General features: G+C 42.5%; 1 protein-coding gene across 4 annotated transcripts; it reads left to right on the top strand.

Moving 5' to 3' along the window:
- Positions 1 to 1,675: 1,675 nt before the first annotated feature.
- Positions 1,676 to 21,444, top strand: CLTA (clathrin light chain A). 4 transcript variants are annotated; one of them, XM_020791358.3, is made up of 7 exons: positions 1,676 to 2,116; positions 12,453 to 12,490; positions 13,768 to 13,885; positions 15,162 to 15,273; positions 18,200 to 18,253; positions 19,837 to 19,872; positions 20,983 to 21,444. In XM_020791358.3, the coding sequence occupies exons 1-7, from the start codon at positions 1,897 to 1,899 to the stop codon at positions 21,152 to 21,154; spliced, it is 750 nt and encodes a 249-aa protein (XP_020647017.3). In that variant the 5' UTR covers positions 1,676 to 1,896; the 3' UTR covers positions 21,155 to 21,444. The 4 variants fall into 4 exon arrangements, with proteins under 4 accessions (XP_020647017.3, XP_020647018.3, XP_020647020.3 ...); XM_020791359.3 differs by lacking the exon at positions 19,837 to 19,872 and having other exon boundaries at positions 1,750 to 2,116; XM_020791361.3 differs by lacking the exon at positions 18,200 to 18,253 and having other exon boundaries at positions 1,750 to 2,116.
- The last annotated feature ends 3,886 nt before the right edge of the window (positions 21,445 to 25,330 follow it).

Genomic DNA, 25,330 nt, shown 5'->3' on the forward strand with positions numbered 1-25,330 from the left:
ACAAAGAAAGGGGTTTCTAGGTCATGGTTCTGGAAGGAAACTGAGACACTTAAATTCCACATAAAGGACCTAACTCAAACAATGTAAAATAAACCAATCACAAACTTAACTGAATGCAAATACAGATGTATTTCATTACTTAAAAGTTAAGAAATTTGGAACTGCTTTTGGCTCCTTACCCTCAGAATTTTCCCCACCAGTTCAACTCTTTTGTCAGGAAATTCTTCAGTTTGTAGCTTTCACTCCATCACTCCATTTTTAAAGACCCAGAAGTCCTGCTATTTAGTTTTAAAAGAGAAAACCTATTTATGAAAAGCAGCAGTTGGGATTGTAATGCATACCCATTGATAATAATCACCTTTAATTACTGCAAGCCCCTAACTAGGTTGTGATTTGGTTTAATTAAGCCTGTGTATGGTGATTGCTTCTGATATCTGTAACAATGGGGGAAATAAAAAAATTCTCTAAGGCACCACTTGTTACAAAAGAACAGCTGCCAATGAAATTCATTTTTGCATACATGGTGTGATATTAAACACAGCATCTTTGTTCTTCCACTGTAGTTGAGAAAGTGGACTATGACACACAATAGCATGATAAATCTGACTTAAAAGTCATGATTGGGAAAGGGGAGGTTCTGGCTCCTTGACCCAAGGGGGGGACACCATCAAGTAAACCCAATCTGTGTCGTGCCTGCCTCCTCTTGCTCACAAGTGAGAGGGGGGGCAGGGCAGGAAATGAGCAGCAGCCTTAACATAGCTTCTCATTTTTCCCTCCCCTTCCCAATCGATAGGGGAGCTGGATCCCATTAAACGACATTATTTTACCCCCTGGGACCGATCCCATTCCCCTTCTAGTAAATGCTATATGCACTTGCATTAAGAACGGAAGGTGAGCTCCCCCCATAGCAAATAAAACACCCTGTTTCTTCGGATTGCTACCCATCATGAAACAACTGCCTGAAGAGAAGTCATAGCTCTATGGCAGAGCCAACGCTCTGGCTACAGAAGATGTGGCAGCTCTACCTAAAAGGATCAGTAGACATCACGGTCTGAGAAAAGAAGCCATTTATCTTCAGTTTATTTGTCCATCCTTCGTTTCGCAGTACATTTGTTAATGGAACGGGAATATATTGAAAGAGCAAGTAATGCAAATGCAATTCCATATATGTATCTCAGAAATATACAGTATTCAGCTCCTACAATGTCTGCTCACAAGTAGACGACACTGAAGGCTGGAAAGCAAGAGGTTTCATATGCCAAATCGCCTCCCTACTTTCAAGAACCTGTATTTAATGACTATACAGTTCAAACCCAGGCGCCTTCAGCATTCAAAAATAATTTAATATGAACGGTAATAGCTTAATGAGTTAAAATAAGTTAACAGGATTCCCACTCCGGGCCTTCAGCACCTGCCCGCCACCTCTCCGGCGGTTTCAGGCCCAAGCCACGCCTTCCTCGCGACGTCATCGTCCGACCAGAGCCGGGCGGGGGGGAAGCCGCTCGTTAACGAGGGGAAGGCAAGGAAAGGAATGCGCGCAGATTGCCCACATCGCCTTTCCGGAGGCGGAGGGAGAAAGGGGAGGTCACGTGGTGGGCAGCCCTACCTCCCGCCTTCGCGGCACGCTGATTGGGTTTCGCCTCTCCTCCCTTCTCAGTTCGTTGGCGGCGTGGGGCCGTCACTCCACGAGTTTTCCGGGTAAGGAGGGGGGTCCGGGAGGAGGAAGAGGCGAGGAGTCGTGCGGGCCGCTTGATTAAAGTACTTCGAGGGAGGCCGGAAGTTGTCGCTGCTCCCGAGCTCGTTCAACGACTGAGGCTGCCTCGAGCGCTCCCTGTCCTCCTTCTCCCTCGAGGCCGTTGCTTCCGTTGGCTCCTCCCCTTTTTCCTTTCCCCGCTCATGGCCGAGTTCGACCTCTTCGGCGCCCCTCAGCCGGCGGCGGGAAACGGGACGCTGGGCGGCGGCGGCGCTGGCGCTGGCGGCGAGGAAGATCCGGCCGCCGCCTTTCTGGCCCAGCAGGAGAACGAGATCGCGGGCATCGAGAATGACGAAGGCTACAACATTCTCGAGAACGGCGAGGTGCCGGCTGGGATGCAGGGCCAGGAGGGGCTGTTGGCCGGTAAGGGAGCTCCCGGGGACAGGAACCGGGCGGACGGAGGGAGGGAGGGGGGAGTGGAGGAGCCACACGTGGATGCGCCTCACGTGATGGCGGGCCCGTGTGAACGGGCTGTCGAGGGCACGACACCACGCCGGAGTTCTCGTCGTTTCTCTTCGTCCCGGCTGGCGGTTTAAGCCGTCAGTCAGCGAAAGACAAAGTGCCGCCGTGAACGAGCGGTTACGCTGCGAGCATTTCCATCCAGCGCCTTCCACGAGCTCCTGAAGTTAGGCTTCAGGAGGGCCCTCCGGTCTCCGGTAGCCCCTCATGTAGGGGAGGGGGTTCCTAGCCCTCTCTTCGGCCCGTTGCCCGAAGCATTGGGGGGCTGCGTTGTGAAACCTGTCCGGTTTTTATTCGTTTCCCGGACCTAAACAACCCTTTGGAAAGACTTTGTGTGCATGAACTGATCCAGAGACGGACCCAAGGAGTCGCCCCCCCCCCCGGCCTCGAGGAATCCGCTCCCTTTTGCTCTTTTCTCCTCCCCCGTTTAAGTAAAAAAGACCGAATCCTAGATATTTACGGCCTTCTAATGATACCCCCGAGAAGCGGCGCTTCGAGGGTAGCGAGAAGGGGCAGACTCAAAGGGAACCGGACTCAAACGTTCCCCTTCTTATTTCCATCATCATCCTCTCGGCCACATATCTTCCTTTAAACTCTTGTTATTTGGCTCACCTTGTAAAAAGATAAGCTCCCAATGGAAGAGGCGCTTCCTCTAATAAGTACAGTATTTCTAATATGGATCACACCGGAAGCGCAGTGCTGGCGAGCCAGGAGGCCTTAGGAGCTTGTATGATGATGGGCTTGATTTGTTGTGTGTGTATGCTCATTGGGTGCAGTGTTTCTGCACCGCCGTTGTATTTTTCACTTGGCCAATAACACCTGTTTTATAAGGCATTTTAAATATCTAAAGTGATTGCAGGCATTCTCAATCGATCTTGCACAAAAGCGACCAGAGATAACTGCATCAATGTGTATATAAAGTACAGTACCTTGGTATTTTGCTGTGTAGTGCATAAACAGGGCTCAAGCTATAAAGTGTGTGAGATTTTTCTTAGGATGAGGACTTTCTAGGATATTGTGTGAGTGGCCAGGGCTGTACAGTGTTACACATCTATGTTCACACACACTGATCCTTGAGATTAGGGAGGATTTAAAAATTCTGGCTTTTAGTTCATGTGCAGCAGTTCTGCAGAACATGAGAATGATTCCCAGCCACCTTTTTTTTATTGCAGCACTGGGCTCTCAGTCAATGCTCCATAATATACATTTTGATAGTGGTGGTTTTCAATATTAGGAGAAGATACGACATGGCTCAGGCTGCATAAATGTCCACAGAGAGGCCAGCGTAAGCTGTGTCATCTCTGCTTGTGCTTTAGGCACTTGTCGGTAGATGGCTATGAATTAGGCCTTTCCAGTTTATACTTGAGACAATTGCACAAGATCCTGTAAGGTCCTTGGTACTGTACTCTGTGTAATAAATGTCCCAAAGCCGGGTTCCTTTCCCTCATCTGGATCCTTAAAAACATTACAGATTTATATAATTTATGTTCTACAGTATGCTCAGGTCTTTCAGTTTGTTTTGTTCATATAATTCTCCTTAAAAATAATTGCAGAGCAATAATTCCACATGTCTTTTAGCTTTCTGTTCACTATCTTGGGGCACAAAGCTCAAACAAACAAGTGCCCTTTTGAAAGCAATGCAAGCTGAGCAGATCTAGGCTGGATTGTGCTTTACATAGGAGTGACAATCTGTCTGCTTCTGAGTACACAGCAGTGTTCTGTTGTGAATTATTCTTAACAGCTTTACTGTTGTGTGTTATCTGTCACCTTCAAAGCCCCTTTTTATTGATTGAATTGCTTATATACCCACATGTGAAAATGACTTAAATGCCTTAGGCAGTACTCCCCTGTGTTCTCACTGAATTTTTAAGGAATATATATTTACTATCCTGATATCCTAGCCAAGAGTATTCTGCCCTAGTAGTCTGGGCAGGGAAGGAGGAGAACAGATGGGGGGGGAGGGCTGGGAGTTACACCTACTGCCAACATATGGCCCTTGATAGATTAACCCTGAGAGAATGCAATCATTGTTGGTGCGTGTGTTCTCACTCTTGCCATAAGATAAGGTTGCTAGCCCTGTGCAAGGAATTTACATTGACTGGAATAGATCAATATTAAGGATAATTCCTTGGCAAGGGAGTGCCATTGCCTCTGGGCCCTTCACCAAGACCTCCACCCAAGCTTGCTTTTGATGCTCTGCTCCAACTGACAGAAGAATTGTGTTGGGGGCAGTAAGACCCAGGTGGAAAGGTTTTAGAGTTATTTCTTCTCTTAAACTGTGTTTTGCCCCATATCCTTTGTGTATTATACATTTAGGTTTTAGATATGCACAATTCAAATCCTCTAGGTAACAACCAAAAGACCACCAGTAGTGAATAGTTGGACAGTGTGACTTAGCCTGCGGTGCAGATGTTTGTGTTCTTAGTGGAGGATTTTTAGTGGGTGGGGAGTGTTTGGGGATTTTTCATGTGTGTGCATGTGGGTCTGGTCTCTGGGTGTCTTGTGAATTTCATTGTATGGGTGTACACTACTATGTATATACTTACAATAACAATAAATTTATTTAAAAAAAATAAAAATAAAAAAACAAATTTAAAAAGGCAAAACATGGTTAAAGACTGTTATATTTTAATATGAGCTTTCGTGGACAAGTACACTTCAGACATAATAAGAGAGATATTACATGGCAGATATTTATACATAGCATCAAAATAGAGAGATCATGGTTGGTTGGTAAGAGTCATTCAGTATTAGAGGGATAATAGCTGCTTTAATATGCAGGTGTATTCCATTGAAGCTTGTGCTGTAGGATGTAAGAACCTCTGTCATGAATAACTTGTAGAATTACATGAATGTTAATTATACTGAGGAGACTGGCCTTTTACATTTGTTAACAGCCTTTTCTTTATAGGAGGTTGTCAGGGTAATTAACACATCACAGTCCAAATCACTGCCCTACTGACAGCACTTTTTGCAAAATGCTACTGGAGTTTTGTTTATCAGGGGTTTGCTTTGGCTATTTTGTTAACAACTGAGTTTAAGAACTCATTTGTCACTTTAAAATCCAGATGGCAAAGTAACCTCCAAAGAGCTGTTGCATGTAATTCGAATTTTGAAACTGCACCCACATTTTTAGAACAAGTTTACATACATCCTGTAACACAGTTGATGAAATCATATTCTGTTAATGCAGGGAAATGTTGAGTCTTTCTAGCCTAGAGTGTATTTGAGTTCAAAGCACTAAGAAAGAAAAAAAGAGAAATGAAACCAAATGGCTTAAGAAATCCATTGTTCTTATTTTGCTACAGATACACTCTCCGAGCTAAAGCTATGGCTGTTAATTATGTAAAATGCTAGCTATTGTGGCAGTTGTCTTGTAAAGGGGGTTCAAGATGAAATGTGGAAAAGTGCACAAGAAAGGGGCATTCTTCTTTCTTACCCCCTGTAGGTTTCAGATTCTGTACTGGGGTTCTCTGGTGAGCTTGGTCCAGGCATCTCTGAAAAATAGTTTGCACATCTATGAGAGATTGTAGGCTTGGTTCAAAATTGAACTTCTGGTTAATGCAAAGGAACCTTTAGGCCTTATAGGCTTGGCTAGGGCCACTTGAAAACAGAGATGGTCCCAGTGTCTGCTGAAGTTTGTGGCAGATGTGCCAGGGTACCACAGCATGGAACTGGCTTTCTGAAGACAAAGCTTAGAAAACTACTGTCTTTTTCTCAACTGCAGCTTACAGAGTATTGAAATGTTAAATGTAAAGCGCCATCGCTTGCCTTTAAAAGCTTAAATCTTTAGCAGTAGGATTTTTTAAGGAACTCCTGCTTTTCATATGCTCCGTTCTTAAAGATGGGTGGGTAATATGTGGCCTGCACTTTGGCTCCTCAGGCTGTTTTGGTAGTCCCCAGTACATCCCCCACCTGCATTTGATGCATCTGCTGCCAAATTGCTGCTGCTGAAAATCATTAGGGAGCCTTACTCGTAAAAGTACCTTTCCCCCTTTCCTTCTGCAAGGGAAGGAGGTGCTTTGCCCTGCACTGTTAACAGGTGCTCTAGATCCTCTTTGGCCTCAGTGGTCATCACAACAGCTGCTGAATTTCAGCAGAAGCACAGCCTATCTGTGGTTTTGAGGGTTGGGATCCACTGCAGCCCCCATAGTCTTAGATTTTGTATTTTAAGATCAGCCAGGGAGACCCAGATGCTCCTAGTATGTATAAGTATGCAGAAAAGGCCTTTCTCTGTTGTGGCACTTTTAAGGGATGGAAGAACTCTGAATCCAAAAAGATTTATCAGCCCCCTCATTAGTCTAATTTCTCTTCTTGTTGAAATTTCTTCTCTTGTATAAATTGCATGAATTCTTCTCTTTTCGTTCCTGTTCTAGCAATCACCTTGACAGGAAAGTTTTTCTTCTGTCATCAGTGATTTTTCCAATTCAGTTTATTTAACCCAGAATATTACCATAGGAACAGTAATCTGCGCTATGCTGGGAAAATATTTTATGTACATTAGTGTCTGGTTTTAGTGGATGGAACTGCACTGTCAACTTGCCACTGTGACATTTATCCCAAATGTAACAATGATTTGAGAATATGTGGCCACATTTTCAGAAATGGGGTTGGTTTAAAACAAAGATTTCTGTCTTCAGCTGGTTCTATTTGATGACCAGGAAAAAAGATGTACTTCTAACAACAGAACTGCTGTTCTACACGCACACTTGGACATAAACCCTGGTTAGCTTCTGGGGAAACATGGATAGGATTAGTGGACTGTAAGTATTTTATTTTAAAACAAATGTTAGTGCTTTATGTAGTGGTTCTTTGTCTGCGTCAGATACAGGTAGACTTTTTAGAATATTGTAATATAGCATAAATTGGCATTCTAATATGTTTGCATCTGTAAATTGCCTTTCCACAAATACCCACACTGATCTTTAAAAGGATGGAGGAATGCAGTAAAGATAAGGTTCCCCTTGACATTTAGTCTAGTCATGTCCAACTCTAGGGCACGGTGCTCATCCCTGTCTCCAAACCGTAGAGCCAGCGTTTGTCCATAGACAGTTTCTATGGTCATGTGGCCAGCACAACTAGACATGGAACACCGTTACCTTCCCACCGTGGTGGTACCTGTTTATCTACTCCCATTTACATGCTTTCGAACTGCTAGGTTGGCAGGAGGTGGGACAAGCGATGGGCTTATGACTGCTGGTCTTCTGACCTTGCAGTACAGAGGCTTCTGCAGTTTAACCCGCAGCACCACCACGTCCCTTAGTAATGATAATAAAACACTAAAATTCTAGCCCCCAACATTTAGCATGTCCAATGAGGTGCTTTTCTAATTTGTTACGTACATGGAAATTAAAATTCTATAGAAATGTTGAGCTGTGGATTAAACTATTTTATATAAAGCTGCCCAATTTCTTTCCTAATGCACAGGAAAATTAACTAGTTGCATGTAGGCAAACTGCCTCTTTGCACCCTTGGTAATTTAAGCACTTAAGCAGGGAGAGCAGCTGGGGATTTGTGGATGGATTTACTTTTTATAACTCTCTGAACCATCTTATTCAATTTGATGTTCTTGAAATGTTTACCTTGTCACAAGCTCTGCCCTTGTCTGGAAGGAAATAGGGTGTTATGGGAGTAGTTGTGGCAGCCAGATGTCTACTTGGAGCTAAATACAGTGTGAGTAAAATACTATAGTAAAAATGACTGGTTTAGGCATGAGAATCTGTGATGAAGTGGCCTGGAATATCCACAGGAATCTGATGACTCACTCTCAATAACCTATCTGGATTACTCTGAATTGTTACATAAAAGCATCTCCACACATGTAAGGGGGGCTTTTCCAAGCATGATACTAGGTTATAGATTGCTCCCTCTCCAAGTATCCTTTTCAATGTTGTAAGGTAAGGTAAAGGTAAAGGTTCCCCTTGACAATTTTTGTCCAGTCGTGTTCAGCTCTAGGGGGCGGTGCTCATCCCCGTTTCCAAGCCATAGAGCCAGTGTTTTGTCCGAAGACAATCTTCCGTGGTCACATGGCCAGTGCGACTTAGACACAGAACGCTGTTACCTTCCCACCGAGGTGGTCCCTATTTATCTACTCGCATTTGCATGCTTTCGAACTGCTAGGTTGGCGGGAGCTGGGACAAGTGACAGGCGCTCACTCCATCACGTGGATTTGATCTTACAACTGCTTGGTCTTCTGACCCTGCAGCACAGGTTTCTGTGGTCTAGTCCACAGCGCCACCACGTCCCTTTTCAATGTTGAGCATTCTTTATCTTCAGTGTATTCAAACCTAGCTAAGCCAACAGATTGTCTGATTGAGCTGTCTAGAATAAATTATGCACCTCAGTCTGAGTAGATTATAAATCAGAGGTGGGGAATATGTGGCCCTCCATATGTTGTTGGACTACAGTTTCCAATATTGCTTCCTTTTTGGCCAGAGTAAATGGGAATTATACTAGAGCAACATCTATAGGACCACATGTTCCCCACTCCTGCTATAGATGCTAAAATTCACATATCTGTACATTGCCCTTTTATTTGTATTTTTTTTTTTGTTCAGATGAAGTCAGAACTAATTTGAACAGCTAGATGGAAGAAAGCTCTCATTTTTAGCCACAGCTATAATTAACACATTTTATCTTGTCTCCTATAGATGCTGACATTTTCCTGCCTCGTCTGACATGAGTTGCCTTGTACAACCCAAATACTGCCTGTTATACTTTTATTTGTTTTCTGTAATGGCATTCTAGGTTTTCCACTGCAGACACAGTTGAACAATGCTGCTTCTTTTTTCTTATTTCAATGAACCATTCAGGGGAACAATTTCTGCATAGGCAGATTCTTCTCTACTGTGTTATCAGCAATATGCAATTTGTATTATATTTGTATTTTTTTAAAGTTTGATGAATTCTCCTCAGTCGTGGAAAGTTGTTTTTCTTTGCTCAGTATTGAGTTTCTTCTGACTTACAATAGCCCTTATAGGATTTTTGAGATACGAGATGATCAAGGACTGGCTTACCTTTGCTATGCTCTTAATTGTCTGTGGCTAAAAAAGGGATTTGAACTCATACCTCTTGAATCCTATTCCAGCACTGTAGGCATGGTACCACACTGGTTCTCTTAAAAGGCAGTGGGCAGTTCTTTTTAGTACTAGATTACATTAGATATTTTGAATAAGAGAGCCATAATCTTATTGTAGGAAATTGAAGTTAACAGTTGTCAGAGTTTGGTAGAAAAAGCACCAGGGCCCAGTCCAGAGTAAGACCACAGGAACAAGGTAGAACCAACCCCACAGCCCAAGCAGAGACCAACCAGCTACCAGCTGGGGTTTTGAGTCCATACAGCAGCCGGGTGGAAGGATGATGCAAATCATGGTCAGACAGTCCAGGGGTCAAAGCCAGGAGGAACCGTAGCAAGACAGCAGGGTCCAGGGATGCAAGGAGAGGCAAGGCAAGAACCACCAGCCAGGCAAGGCAGGAATCACCAGGCAAGGCAGGAACAAGGAGGCTGGCTTGCAAGGCAGGAATATCAGCACAGCTGGAGAGCTTCATCACTGAAGCAAAGGCCTGTTCTAGTATAGCCCAGTCCTCTGCTTCCATAGGCGGCACTCCTGAGGAGCTGGGCAACAGCTGCAGGGAAAGGGCCCAGTCCTGCAATCTTTAGAGCAGTTCTTCCCAGGGAGATGGGGCCGATCCTGCCGGCATCTAAAGATGCAGAGTTCTGACAAGTCCTGACAAGTTTCCAATGATACAAGGAAATGATTTTTTTTTTTTGCCATTAATAACCTATTCTTTAAACATACAGAAACCCAAACAACAGGAGAATTACCGTGACCCTGTGTGGAGTTTTGCACATAGCATTTAAAGTCAGAATGCACATGAGCCTTGTTCTTCCACATGCTGCTCCTTCTAGTGTGCTATAGTTCAGTATTTGATGGGTTAACTCGCCACAGTTAGGTAGCAGTTTGCTGGTTACTTAAATTTGTCAGGTTGGAACCAAGACTGAAACAAAACTGGCCTTGAAATCAGGATTTGAAGCTAGTTTCACATCCTACAAAGGACACTTCCTTGTTTAGACACTAATTAAATCTTCAGGTTTGACCCAGTAGCAAGAAGAGGCATACACAGGGACAGTGCTCTTGATCCTCTTAAGTCATGGTGTCTCTGGATGTTGTAATTGTCAGAATTATTTAAGGGAAGATGAGGCTTCCAGATCTAGAATAAAGTGGCACATGGGCTTTTATGTTGTCGAATTTTAATGTTTTATAAAGTCTGAGATAGATATGCTGCTCGTCCCTGATAATATGAAAGGAGACTATCTCCGTCCTTTGAGCTTGTGCATCCCTCCCATTATTGCTCTCTTTCATCTTCCCAAAGCCATCTGTCAGCTTCAAGTAGACAAATGGTGGCTAGAGATGGGAAGGCCTGGAAAAAAAACTGGATCCCCCCCCCAAGCCATTTTATATGGCTTCAAAATTTCCTAACATTTTGCATCTTTACTTGGGACAGATGTGTGAAATGGTTGCTTTTTATAGGTAGACATGGATAGGTTGAGCCCTCTGCCCTGCCTCCCCATCCCAGTACACATAGCAGGCCACTAGTTAGTGTCTTTGCAGTTCCTGACAGTCCAGACTATCCGTTGCAAACACCATGTGCTTCTTGTATAATTATTAGACAGCATTTTAGGTATCTGGTTTCAGAGCCCAAGGTTGGGAGTTCAGTTCCCACTGTACCTTCTTAACAGGTGCTGGACATGTAGATCCATAGGGTTCCTTTCCAGCTCTGCAGTTCTAAGATGGTGATGATGATTAGCATTATTATTATTATTATATTGCTGAATTGTTGTTTGTACTGGCTTCATTTTGACATTCCAGTTCTCATAGTATTTTCCATAACAGGAAGACTAGATGACATTAACATTGGCATTTTGAAAGGTGATCAGTGATTGGTAGAAGCATTTGTTCCTTCTGGCCACTCTGACAGCTGCTAGCTTGTGCTTGCTGTTTGATGGTGAAAGTGAGTTGGGCAGGAAAATCTATATTTAACATATCTTTTCCTTAGAAAAAATTGAAGGCTGTATTCCTTCAGGGGCAGTGTCTTCCTTCTATGTCTCATGTCATGGCATTTTAGAAACATGATCAGCAATTGTTAGACTTGGAATACTAAATAATTAAGCACAAAGCCTCTGCCACTGAAATATATATGATGATAGGCTTTGTATTACTGTTTTGTTTTTCTACGTAATACAATTCTAAGTGGTCCATATATTTTTATACATTATAAACATGTACTTGAGCTCTACAGAGAGTGGTGTTTGAGCTTGATGAATAGCATTCATTAAGCTCTTTCTAAAATTGCAAAATAATATGACAAAATGTAAGACTGTATCCTTGTAAGATATTTATCAATCTTTATTGTTTTTGTAATACATTCATATCTTCACAGTACTGTAACTCCCAAAGCAAGACTGTGCTGTAATATATTCACTCCTTTTCTTGTTATACCCTAAAGGAGTGGTTTCCAACAGGGACCCTAGAAGTTCTGGAACTACATTTCCCAGAAATCCTGGCCACTACAGCTAGTGGTGAAAATTTATGGCCATTTTAGTTCAAAATATCCATGGACTCAGGGTTGGGAACCACTGTCCTATAGCTTTCATGGCTCATCCTTAACCAATGGGATTACTGTGTAGTTTACTGGGACTGAAGTTAGAGAAGAGAACTTCTGAAATTAATATTCATGTCAAACAATTTTGTGTGTTCCACAATCATGGTGGTTTTTACAGCTGATCTGAGAACACCACTGTCTGAATTACAGAGCTGAGCTTTATATAAATGCATGTTGCAAATCCCTATTGGTGTTGTGTCTTCGTTCTTGCCTTTCCTCTATCTTAAAATTGTATTAATTTTATTGTAAATTGTTGTTGCTGTAAGCCGCCTAGAGTGGTCCTATGTGATTCAGATAGGCGGGATATAAATTAAATAAATAAAATAAAATAAATAATAAATAACCTGTGAAAATATGCACACAAAAATGTTGTGGGTTCCCATTCTCTATCAGCCTAACTAGTTGAGTTATTTCTCACTTTCCCACTTGAGGAGTTCTGAGGCTGGTATACACATAGCTTGGCAATACCTTAGTTTTCCCATTCCCTTTTATGTATCCTTTGAACTGTGCTTATATCTGCAAAAATGCTTTCCTGCTTAAAAAACAAAGCTAACCATGATCCATTCTTCTTCTACAGATTCAGTAGATGGAGTAACGAATGGTGATGTCTACCAGGTAAATAGAAGTCAAGTGGTCTGTGTTGAAAAGGTCTAGTAGACTAGCCACTGGACGTCTTGTCAGACAATGAAATCCTCCATCCCCCACTATGTCCCAATCCTAACGTTCCACCACAGTTGGCAGTTGATTTTCAAAGCTGAAGAGCCAGGTGCAATATAGCCTTAACTCATAAGGCCTATGGAAGTTCTCTTTTTGCTGTGAATCTCAGCAGCCCCTCCTCATTTTCTGGAATTCCAGTTTACACATAAGAATGAGTAGCTGAGGTCCAGGGAGGGCACTCTTAAAAACTGTTTTTGCTCTGCTGAGGAGCTATTATCTTGCCTGTGACTCAGTTGAGGAGAAAAAAAAATAGAATGGATATGATTTGAATCAAATTGATTTAAATCATGATTAAATTTTTTAAAAATCAGTTTTTGGCACTAAAATTTGGTTTTATCCATCCTGGAAAAAAAAGAAGCTAACAGAAAGATACGGGTTTTGGAGAGTGAGGTTATCTGGGAGGCCCCATAGACCAGAATGGACTTTTTGGATACCAGTTGCCTGTTCCTGCCATAAAACACAGGGTGGTTACTACATACCTGTCCTATTTTAGGAAGCTATGGCTGACTTGTGGTATATTCTTGATTTATCAAATAGGTTGGTAATGAATATGCATGCATGATGGAAAAACAAGTCTTGTGGTACCTATAAAACTAACATGCTTTGTATGGCATAATTTTTTTATTGGACTGTAGTGCACTTTTTAATGGACTGTAAGTACCACAAGACTTTTTGTTCCTTTTGCTGCAACAGACTAACCCAGCAGTCTTTTTAAAAATGGGGTGGGGGGCAGAAGGTATCAGTCACATAATTAAATTGAATCATCCCTCAGCAATTAGGTGTCAGTTTTTGTAAGTTATGTTTTGTAACTACTTAAATGTAAATGAAATCAAACTGTCTTATTTAGTGAATAATTCCACTGCTTCTATTAATCACTTCATTATCTGGACTGGCTGTCAGGCAGGTCCTTTCCTTTTCTCCCTTTTCCCTTCCTGTCCCAAGACTTGACTGACACCATTTTCTTCTCCACTTATTTAAAATCTTGGTTGTTGTGAAGCAGAGATCTTAGAGGAGCCTCTCCATATTAGTGATCTCCTTCAGTCTTGGCCTACCCATCTTGTTTTTAATTTTTGATACTTTTTTGCTTTTAAGTTTCTCTGACAAAAATAACACTACCTTAGAACTATCTACCAAAGCCTTATTAAAATGCCTCCATCTTGGTTGGCCTCCTTCAGGAGAGCAATGGACCCACAGACTGTTATGCTGCTATTTCACAAGCTGATCGTCTGCAGACAGAGCCAGAGAGCATCCGCAAATGGAGAGAAGAACAACGGGAGCGTCTAGAAGTACTTGGTAAGGGGCACTGGTACATTTAGCAGCCTGAGTTGCTAATAAGGGTTGTGCTTTTAATTATGTCAAGATGGATCAGCAGTGTCACAGGCAAGAGTACCTTCCCTTGGTCAAGTGGCTGTAGCATCTCTAGATGCTTGAATGTGCTTTGCCTTCTTTTTTACTGTCTTCACTTACATGTGGAGCTGTTTTCTCAGAGCCTCTTTTGTAGTTCCTACTAGGGAGTAGAGAGCCAAAAGGATTCCCTTCTTGTAACTCACACAGGAGGTATTTTTCTAAACATCCTCAGGATCTCTGGCCTATAAAAGGCCAATTGTAAAAGCTCTGGTATGCTGTTTTATTCCCAAGGCTTTCATTTGGCTGTCACTTATGTGGGTCTTCATCCCTTAACAGTTGAGTTAATACCATGATTGTGAAGTGCATAGTCTTGGATTCAGGGAACCAGGCACTGGTGTTGGGCAACAGCTTTTCTTCAAGCTCTTGGTAGGCCCAATTGTAGCAGGCTTTATGTCGGAGCTCCATCCACAGTGCCGCCTGAGGGGGATTGCATAGTCTGCATAGAAGGAGGCCAAATCTCTTATGGCCCCAGTGTATAACTTTCTGTGGGCAGATTTGTTTTGAGAACAGTACATGAAGTCATAATTCTTAACCAGGATACATCAGCCTCAACAACCATGCAGATAAGCACAGTTACTTCTGTTTTGCATAGTTTTCTGTCTCTTTGTTATGTTGTGAAGATGGTAAAGAGCCATTTGGTGCCCTGAGTCGCTGTCCTTGGTGACTCTGGTCTGCTTTTGATATTTCAGTATGCATATGTTACTTCAAACATCTTCACAGTCATAAAGGCTGGAGGGTTTCCATTTCAAAAAAAGAAAAGAAAGCTGATTTGCTCAGGAAACAGGAGTTCCATGGCTAATATTGCAGCCTGTGCTTCTGTGGAATTACTCTTGAATTGGCTGTGCAGCTTGATTCCTGCCAGAAGTGGTGTGGAGGCCTAGAGGAATGGGTGAAAACTGATGACAGTGTCTGGCCATGGAGCTTTTGTTGGTGAATCAGCTCAGTGTGATCAAACTGCTCTTGCAGCTCCTCCTGATCTTGTGTTTTTATTAATTCCACCGGTGCACCGATAGAACTGTGGCTGCAAGCCCTATCCTTGCCCTCTACATCCTGTGTGCCTTCCAGAACCTGGCTCACTTGTAGCTTGGAGTATTAGGTATACTTAGCCTTTAAGAGAATGCTTGTATATAAGCCCCATTTTCATATCTGTACTTTTTTAAAGATGCCAACTCTCGAAAGCAAGAAGAGGAGTGGAAAGAGAAAGCAGTAAAAGAGTTGGAGGAGTGGTATGCAAGGCAAGATGAACAGCTACAGAAGACAAAAGTAAACAATAGGTAAGAAGAGTTTCCAGCGAGGAGGGTAACCCCGTTTGGGAGGAAGAAAACTGACTGCCCATCAGCTTTCACATTGTTGGCTTTCTCCATGGCTTGCAATGCTGCCATGGTGCAGGGTTTGTGCAAATTACAACTAGGAAATGAGGAGCCAGACACTGTAATACTCACACAGTCTTATCATAGGTGTCTAGTGTGAATCCTCTGCACACCTCTTCACTTCGTTTGCCTTCCATCATCAGTTTTAGCTTTGGCTTAGCGTAACATCTGCAGAGATGGCAAACATAGTTAAGGAGAAGAAATATTCTCTCCCACAAATCAGTTCTGGTTTTCTGGCAGAAATAAGTTGCTACCCAGATGTAATGCTAAGTTATGGATGAAAGAGGGAAGGTGAGATGGGGGGTGGTGGAGAAGCACCCCTTGCTGAACTTGGCTGCTGATTCGCTGGGAGTCGGCATGAGGGATCATGTGTTGATGAAATTCCCTCTTGTCAGAATTAGGCGAGTTGGTCAGGCAATCAGACCTTTGGCTGAGGTGATGTAGGCCGAATCAATATCATCCTTGTGGACTTACTGTATTTTGCAGAGAAAGGGAATTAGTTTGCATGCTGCTTGTATAGTCAAGGAGGGGGGAGGAGCTAGATTATCCTGCCAGGTGTCAAAATGGATAACAGTGTGCTTCTCCAGATAGCCATTATGAAAGCTGTATTTTTCCTAGTGGTTATTTTTCCTCACTTTATAATAAAAGAGCACTTATCAGTTGTGCCAGGGATTCTGAAAAAGGAAGAGGCAGCATGTGGCGTTTAGAATCCAGATCAGATGACCAGAATTTATCCTGCAGTCCAGTACTACCCCAAAAGACTTTTAAAAACAGTGTCCTATGTCACCTTTTTAAATACAAGCCTCTCCCAATGATTTCGTAGAAGTTATTTTTATCATACTCTTGAGCCAAAAAAGTTTTTCAGAATACTTGAACAGGGCGGGTTGTTTTTCCAAATGCGAGTTGAGAGGCTCAAGTCCCAGGGGATGTGGTCCGATCCTTCGGTTTGCTTAAAACAGCTGAGGGCCAGGATCCAAGGAGCTGCAACCATAACTGCTGATTAGACTTGTTGAATGCCAAGGTCACAGGGTTGCATTGTAGGTTTTGCTGCTAGTGGTATCAGCATTTAAAACATTTTGAGCAGCCTTTTCCACACATACTAAATGCCCTGAGCGTAATTTACAAGCCAGCCTCTAGTCCATTTCAGAGTGAAATGCATTTAAGGCCATTGATTTCAATAGACGTCAGTATAGTGGACAGAGTGGCAAACTAAGACTTAGAAGACCTGGATTCAAATCTTTGCTCAGTCATGGACATTCATTGAGAGATCGCAATGGTAAGCTGCTCCTTAAATGTCTCACATACTTTGAAAACCTTGCTAGGGTTGCCATAAGTCAGAATGGACTTGACAGCACTTAATATATAGCAGTCATTTAATATTTTCCCACCGGTTAGTTAATAATTGGGATATATGAGCAGGGTTTAGTGAAGAGGATGTACATGTTTTCAATTTTGAAAAATGCGAATTTTGATGTGTTAAACCAGCCCTTTGAAAATATGAAGTGCCATCCTGAAACTTTCAGGAGCTGTAATTCTCCCTTTTTTGTTGGAATAAGAGCAGGCTGGTGGAAGGCTTTGGAGGGCTGTACTTCAACCACCAATGTTTTACTGTATTTTTCGCTCCATAAGACTCACCTTTCCATAAGACGCACCAATTTTTTAGGAGAAGAAAACAGGAAAATATAAACTGATTTCTTCGCTCCATAAGACGCACAGACTTTCCACCCCCCTGTTTTGTGGGGAAAAAGTGTGTCTTATGGTGCGAAAAATACGGTATCTTATATTTAATTGCACTTGTTTGCCACCACAAGCACTTATTGAATGGAATGGCTGAATAAAAATGTAATCATAAATAAAAACGCACTAGATGTTGATGCTATAAAATCAGCAGGAAACGAAGTCTGTGGTGTGTCTTCTTATTACACTGAGCTGATCTCTGCTCCTGTCCTTTTTGTCTTTCCCAGTTTTAAATAGCAAACGGTGTTAACTCAGCGCTCACATTTGGGAAAAGGAAATAGCTGTTTCCCCCCCTCTTTTGAAAAGATATGAACTGAGTTCAAAAGAGAAACCTGTCATTTTTTCCTCAGAATTATTAATAGTGTGCATGAGATTACTTCTTCTGTCTTCACAACTGTGCTGTAGACACATTGGAAACTCAACCTGCTCCTCACTTGTTCATTTTTTGCTTTAGTTACAAAACTTTTCTACCTATGAAATGCTAAAAGGAGAACATGACTAGAGCACATAATGGCCACCTTTTAACTGGTCAGATCATGTGCCTGTTGCAGGTGAAAAGCTGATTCTTTACTACTCATGGCTTTTGGAGTAGGAACCAGCTTTGTTCTTTGTTGCATTTTCTTTCTAGAGCATCCTCTCCCCCCCTCCCCAATTAGAGCTTTAACCAAAGCACTAATGCAAGCCATAGCTAATGCAGACAGGTTTCCTTCATTAGCTGTGGTTTGCAAATCCACTGGAATTATTGATTGAGCAGGACCCTTCTGGTTTTGCCTTGGTAGACACATAATGCAAAAACTTTGTGCATGTCCTGGAAGGGATAGATAGGGTGGTTGTTTTCAGGAGGTTGGCTACCAAGGCCTGCAAATTATGGTTTGTGGGGAGCCGTTGTTTCTTGACTACGCTGCTTAGTGCTTAAAATAAGTGTTTTTCTTCCCTCTTACTTGGGCATGTCTCGGTATTTCCAAGGTTGGACTAATCTATTACATGTTTAACATATTAAACCTAATACAACTTCAGCTGTGTTTCTTTCTGCTTACTCTTCTCTTTTTCTCTCTTGCCTGCTTGCCTCTTCTACGGACAACTTGCCACCTAGGGTAGCAGATGAAGCTTTCTACAAACAACCCTTCGCTGACGTGATTGGTTATGTGTATGTTGCCTAACTACTGGCTCTTTGTCTGATCCATTATCCATCAGTTTCCGTTAATACTTCTAATCTCTGAGGCTTATTGCAGTCAAAGTAGCCCAAAACCAACCCACGATGGGCAGAGATGCATGTTCTGCTGCAAAGACATGCCTTGAGTTTTTAGGCTACAGGAGACACTTTAGTTCTCATACATGATGTGGGGAAGGCATGTGATTAAAAAGTAGGAGGTTATGTAGAAGCTCTGGGATGACTGGCTAGAATTTTGTCAGGCACTCGTGGCCTATGGAACAATGCATATGTCTCTTGAATTCTTGTGCTGACATTTAATCCAAGGTATAGTGGAGGTAAAGGTGAAACTACTAGTCAGAGTTTCAGACATTTGGGCAAGAGGTTCCTCAGTTGCTAGTCCAGTTCCCTTTAGAATATTGAATATAATCCTGAGGGATCTTTGTGTACAAGGTTGCTTAGAGTCTTGACAGCCCAAGATAGGATTTGGGTTAACACAGCAAAGTGTCCTTGATTCTTAGCCAGAAGAGCAGCCTAGAAAATAGGATAACCTGTGGAAATGGACTTTCTTTGCTGTAGGTATAGTTGTGCAGTACTTGCTGCCACATCACTGCTGGGCTGTGGCAGCTTTTTTTATGGAAAGTACTCCTGTCCAAAAGGAAGTTGACTAAGGTGTGTCGGCAAGTCGGTACTTAAAAACTAGAGTTGTGCTTCCCCATTGGGTTGAGTAAGTTGATATTTAGAATCGGAAGAACGGCGGCGCTCAATTCTTTTTGACGTCAATTAATGTCTTTGTTCAGAAAGAGTATGAAGGCAATAGGGGAGAGGAGAAAAGACTGGAATCAGACCCAATCTTTTACAAATTCTTGCCATGTATGAAGTACACAGGGTTCCAGTTGGTGCTAATGTAGATGCACTAAAAAGGGCATCATGGGGGGAGGGGTAGAGCAATCACCTCATCAAATAGTCATTGTCACAAAATAGTAAGAAGTGAGAAGAAGCAAGAGCAAACAGCAACTGTTTTCCTCTTACATTTGGGTGACAAGATCAGGAGACAGAGCATGCTTTGTCTCAACCTCTACTTTGCATGATATGGCACCATCTCTCTCCGAAGAGAGCTGATGCTGATCAAATTGCATTGGGACTGGAACCCTGACCCTCCACTCCTATACTACTTTGATCAGAGCCTCTCTGTGCTATTGGGAGTGTGTGTGGCAGCTTCTTCTTGGGCTCAAGTTAAATGTTGTGCTTGGCAGTGTGGTTGATTGATGATCTAGAATACAGTAATCTCAAACTTGTGAAATGCTGGATGTACAGGTGGTGTTTGCCTTTGCTCTTTGCAGATGGAATTGATGTGGAAAGACAGGTTCCTGTAGCCAGGCTTGTGGGGAGGAGGAGGAGGAAGAGGAAGACACCTGCAGGGCAATAACTGCAAACTGAAAGGGGCAGCATGTTTCCTGTTGACAGTACTGCAGAGTGCATGCCTGGCCAGCTTTATTTACCATCTGCATTATGCTCATTTTCATTTTCTATATCTGACTTAAACTCTCCTTTTTTTTTTGTTTCTCTTCACCTTTAAGCACAAACATAAACCATCCTTGCTACAGCCTAGAACAGTTAAGTAAACTCTTCACTGCCCCTTAAGTGTCTTGTCCCATGAAATAGCAGTGTTGTAGTGACCTTTGTCATTAGTGGTGTCTGTAAACTCCAGTCCATCCTTGTGATCTGTGCTGAACCTCATGAGATCATCTTCATTGCTTCCTCCCCCTCCCCATGGCTGATTGTTGGAGTAGGTGGGAGTCCTGCCCTTCCTCACTTCATAATGATAGTTGTTTTCTGCTTCTGCCATGTCAGGGTCTGAAGGCCTCACTGTCTGCTTTGCTTATGCATTGAAGAATAAAATTTCTTTTTAAGTTCAAGCAATCTAGCAGCATAACATTACTGAAAGGATAACACTAATTCTAAGGCTGATCCAAGTGTATGGGTAAAATGAGCAGGCCGAGTTATCCTTGAGCTGGCCTTTGTTGATCTCTTCTGCTGCAGTGGATGCCATTAAGTCTATAGCACTTGCAGTCATGAGGGCTATGCCTTTTTTCTTTGTTGCTTATCTCCTCTGCTTCTCAATAGAGTTTGGAATACAGACTTACACAATGATTTATGATACTTGGAGGATGCTTCCAAGTATTGAATGTGACATTTGCCCCAGTGCAGTGCTTTTACTTAAATTGTTAGCTTTTCTTATGCAGAACCTGAATGCATGTGTGGTTGGAGGCTGGGAGGTTCTTTACCTGCTGTAGTACACAATTCTGTGCATTGGAAGTACAGTAATGTTTGAGCTCAGCACTTTGGGCCTCCAGCTATACATCGTCTGTTTACTTGATTGGATGAGTAAAGCAAACCCCTTCATCACCCATAGTCCTCTGTATCTGCATAGGGTGCTCATGTTCTTAAGGTAACTCTAGAGTTAGCTGTGTATCTTATTCAGAGACTGAGACTTCATTGCTGTCTTGAAGCAGACACCTGTATTCCAACATTTTACATGGCACTGTTATGTTCCTCTGCACCAATTGCCCCTTCTGTTCTGGGGTGGAGGGGTTGGGAAGCCCTCAGGGTGCTACTGAGTCTGCTCTGCCAGCCTTTAGAATAAAAGGAAACAGGTTGCTTGTGGGAGAGAGGTTGGGAAATGGACACAGTTGAGATTAAACATGGCGTCGCATTGCTTCTAGGGCAGCGGAAGAAGCCTTTGTGAATGATGTCGACGAAGCGTCCCCAGGAACCGAGTGGGAACGTGTGGCTCGGCTCTGTGACTTTAACCCCAAGTCCAGTAAGCAGGCAAAGGATGTGTCCCGCATGCGCTCCGTGCTCATTTCACTCAAGCAGGCTCCGCTGGTTCGCTGAAGGGAAAGCACACACGCGACACTACAAATGCAATATCTTTAACTTTACTCAGAGAAGCTGTGTTTGCAGTAATTGGATTAATTATGTTTAAATGTTTTTGTTTTTTTGGACCAAACCTCATGATGTATTTCGAGTTTGATCATTGTTTTGTGATTGCATGTTCTTCCCTCCTTTGTGTCCTCTTGGTCTCCAAACTGGGAGGCAACTTCCAGAACTGTAGTCTCTGTGCTTCTCAGGCACTGAGATGCCACTCGCAGCTGTACTGATATTAAAGATCTGTTTAAACAGCATTCTTGTACTGAAACTTAAACATCCAAAAGGACTTCTTTATCGCTTTAGAAGGTACAGACAGAGCAGCTTGTGGTATGTATGACTACAATTGGTGCTAGGTTTAAAGAATCTGGCTCTTGCAGCATAAAAAGAAACCGAGATGTCTCTTTACTGTCACAAGTGGTGCAGAATCTCTTCTTTCCCACGTGTGGTTGTCTTTGCAAGAGGCTTGTTCCGGGAAGGTGGCTTAGGTGTTGTACTACGTCCACCCACTCTTCCACTGTTCTCCACCTACCACCTTAATTTAGAGAATTTGGGGTTTTATCTGTCAGTTTGTGGAAAGTGGTTAGTGGGGGAGAGTGGTTACCATTAGGGGGAGGGGAAAGCCTTAAACTCCTAGAAGAGGTGCTGAAGGGGGAAATTCCTTTAGTAGCAGAAGCTGCGTATGAGGCAGTATGATAGGAAACACTAAGTGGTCAGCTTCCCATTTCAGCTCTTAAGGAACTGGGGCTCCTGGAATCTGGCAACATTGATGTTGAATATGGTATAATGTTGTTAGTGTGTTCTCCATAAAAGCACACTTCTTCAGAGAAAGGCCTTCTGTCAGGTCAATCCCCTTCCTGGACTCCAGAGGCAAAGCTGATTAAACTCATTTCTGAAGTCAGGATTCCTCATCCCAGTTTTTCAGCATCTTCTATGGGACAGGTAAGCCACCAGCAAAACGAAGCTACTGTGCTCTGTTCTAAAGCAAAGAAAGCAATTTCTGGCTTTAGGCAACAGTTAAAACAGAGAAAGGACCTGTCCTGAATGTGGTTGACCAAAGCAAACAAGCTCCTCTCTATCTGGTCGTCTTTTATGTCTTCAAGCAGGGAAAGAGCTGTGCTAAGAAGGAGTACAAGGAGTGGCTCAGAGTACATGGATGAGGTAATTAAATGTCTCTGATACTCTCACAGAACTGAAAGGGACCTTGCAGGTCATTTAGTATAGCACTGCTCAATGCAGGAGGCAACTACAGTCTTGACTGGGGGCTTTTTTAATACAGCAGAAGACAATCTTGTGTTTTTCTCCACTGTTCTGTTGTAACACAGATCCTAACATCTAGCTCAGTAGTTCCCAACCTTGGGTCCCCAGATGTTCTTCTTCTGCTCCCAGAAATCCTGGTGAGCACAGCTGTTGGTGAAGATTTCTGGGAATGTTAGTTTAAGAACATCTGGGTAGCCAAGACTGGAAACCACCAATCTAGCTAAAGCCTACCACTTGCTTCTTTGTCTGCCTTCTGAAGCAATAGGGCAAACCTGCTCCTCCTTCTGTCCTTGAGATAAAGACAGCCATTTCCTTTCTTAACATCTCCAAGTGAAAAATTTTGAACTATTTCCAGATGTACAGGGCCTTGTAAATATAGCAGATGTCAGAGTATTTACATAGTGGTCTCTGTGGAATGGGATCCTTTGATTTAACTTTCAGCAGCTTCATGTCAGCCTTTGCAAAGTGCTTGCTTGTTTATAATACCTTTTCTCTGAAAATACCTAAGTAGAGATGTGTAAGTTTGGCCTCTGTCTCCTTAGATTTCTTTGGAAATCTAACCTAGCTATTTTGTTTTGCAAACAACTGTTTCTTGTCCACAATACAGGTTATGCATCAAAACAATAAAGTGCTCAGGCACACTCTTTCAGAACAACTCTAGTCAAAAATTTTGGTAGTTTATAAACCACAGACTGATCTTAAATTCTTTGGTGTGCTCCAGTAGCCAGTGGATATTTGCAATGTTATCTCAAAATCTCTTCCTTTTTAGAATGCAGCTTGACTCTCAGGCTTTTCTTGCACCATTGTAAGGTTGCATGACTTTGCTTTCACAAGAAATTAGAGCAATGGTTACAGCACCTCTTGGCATCTCATTTCTTGGAGACTTGAATGTATAATGAACGTTTCCCATCCCTGGGCCATTGTTTCATTTTTCCTATATGTTGACAGATTTTTGTTAGGATTTTAAAAGAGTCTGTGGCCTAAAATAGTTGGTGTTCCATCTAACTGGTGATTTATTTTTTCCTAGCATTTTCAGAGGAGCTTTCACTTCACTTTCTAGAACTGAGGCTTTTCACCATAAAGTGATCAGCCACAATATTAAAATCACCCATCTAATATTGGTCCCCGTCATGCTGCCAAAACAGCACTGTTGCATTGAGGCATGGACTCCACAAGACCTCTGAATATGACTTGTATCTGGCACCAAGACATTGGCAGTAGATTCCTTAAATGCTGCAAGTTGCAAGGCGGACCCTCTGTAGATCAGATTTGGTTCCAGCACATCCCACAGATGCTCAGTCAGATTGCGATCTGGGGAATTTGGAGGCCAAGGCAACACCTTGAACTTTTTGTCATGTTCTTCAAACCATTTCTGAACAATTTTTTCCAGTGTGGAAGGGTGCATTATCCTTCTGAAAGAGGGCACTACCATCAGGGAATATCATTGCCATGAAGGGGTGTATGTGGTCTAGGTAGGTGGTACAGTTTGAAGTAACATCCATATGAATGCCAGGACCCAAGGTTTCCCAGGATGTTACCCAGAGCATAACACTGCCTCCACTGGCTGGCCTTATTCCCATAGTACATCCTGCTGCCATCTCTTCTCCAGGTAAACGACACCCACCCACCTGGTCATCCACATGATCTAAAAGAAAATGTGATTCATCAGACCAGGCAACCTTCACCTTCTTGCTCCATGGTCCAGCTCTGATGCTCATGTCCCCATTTTAGGTGCTTTTGGCAGTGGACAGAGCTTATCATGGTTACTCTGGTCTGCAGCTATGTAACCTCATACTCCACAAACTGATGCACTGTGTGTTGTGACACTTTTCTGCCATGGCCAGTATTAAATTTTTCAACAATTTGAGCTACAGTAGCTCTTCTGTGAAAAAGCTGAGTTTGGGATTCTGACCCTATTTCTGTCACCTTTAACTTTTTGCTTCCTGCCTGTCCTTTACAACTTTTAAGTGTTTCTTCCATCATCTATCCAGGTTTTTATTTTCTTTTGATTACAGGAATTGTCTTTTTTTTTGTTTCATTCCACAGTTCTTCTGATTCACTATCAACTAACTTTTGTAATGTAAATCTGTCCCTCGTGTGAACTTTAAATTTATGTTGTTTATATTTTGGCATTAGGATTCTTTTAGTGTTCTTTTTCAGTTTTACTCTTGATTATCAGTACCACAGTCTGCTCCTGGTCCTGTGTTGGCAGAGAGCTGCTCTGTTTCCAATTATGTAGTCTATTTGATTTCTTATTGGCCATCTGATCACATCCATGTGTACAGTCATCTGTCTGGTTGCTTGAAGCATGTATTTGCAATAAATGGATTGTTGACTTCACAGAACTCTGGGTCATTCTCCTGATTCATTTCGGTCCCCTAAACCAAATTTTCCAATGTTTGGTTCTGCTTTACTATTTTTCCAGTCACCTATGATTACAAGTATATCTTGTTCTAGTGTGTGATCAGTTTCCTCCTCAATGCTTGCAGAAAAACTTTGAACCTCAGTATTTGACCCATTCCATTTCTTCTGAGTTTGTCATTTCCAGAGTAGAACACTTTGTAGTTTCAGACTGAAAATATCCCAATCCAATCCTTTAGTTCCCTGCCACCAAGCACTGCAGTGTTTATATGATCCATTTCTTGCTTTAGTTTCCAGTTTATTTCGATTTGTAGTTATCTTGTCCGATGGTCCAGTTTTATGTGTCGTGCTGCATTGGATTTTGCATTTACTTCTGTGCTATCAGCAAGTAAACATCCTTTTGGTATTAATCTAGTTGTGGCATTAGGGACAGTGCTGCTTGTGCTTGTCTTTTGCTCTTCCCTAGTGCTGATTGAATGCTTTCTGACCTGTGAGTCTCATCTCCCTGCACTGTCTCTTGTT

Source organism: Pogona vitticeps, chromosome 2, assembly GCF_051106095.1.
Source record: "Pogona vitticeps strain Pit_001003342236 chromosome 2, PviZW2.1, whole genome shotgun sequence".
Taxonomy (NCBI): domain Eukaryota; kingdom Metazoa; phylum Chordata; class Lepidosauria; order Squamata; family Agamidae; genus Pogona; species Pogona vitticeps.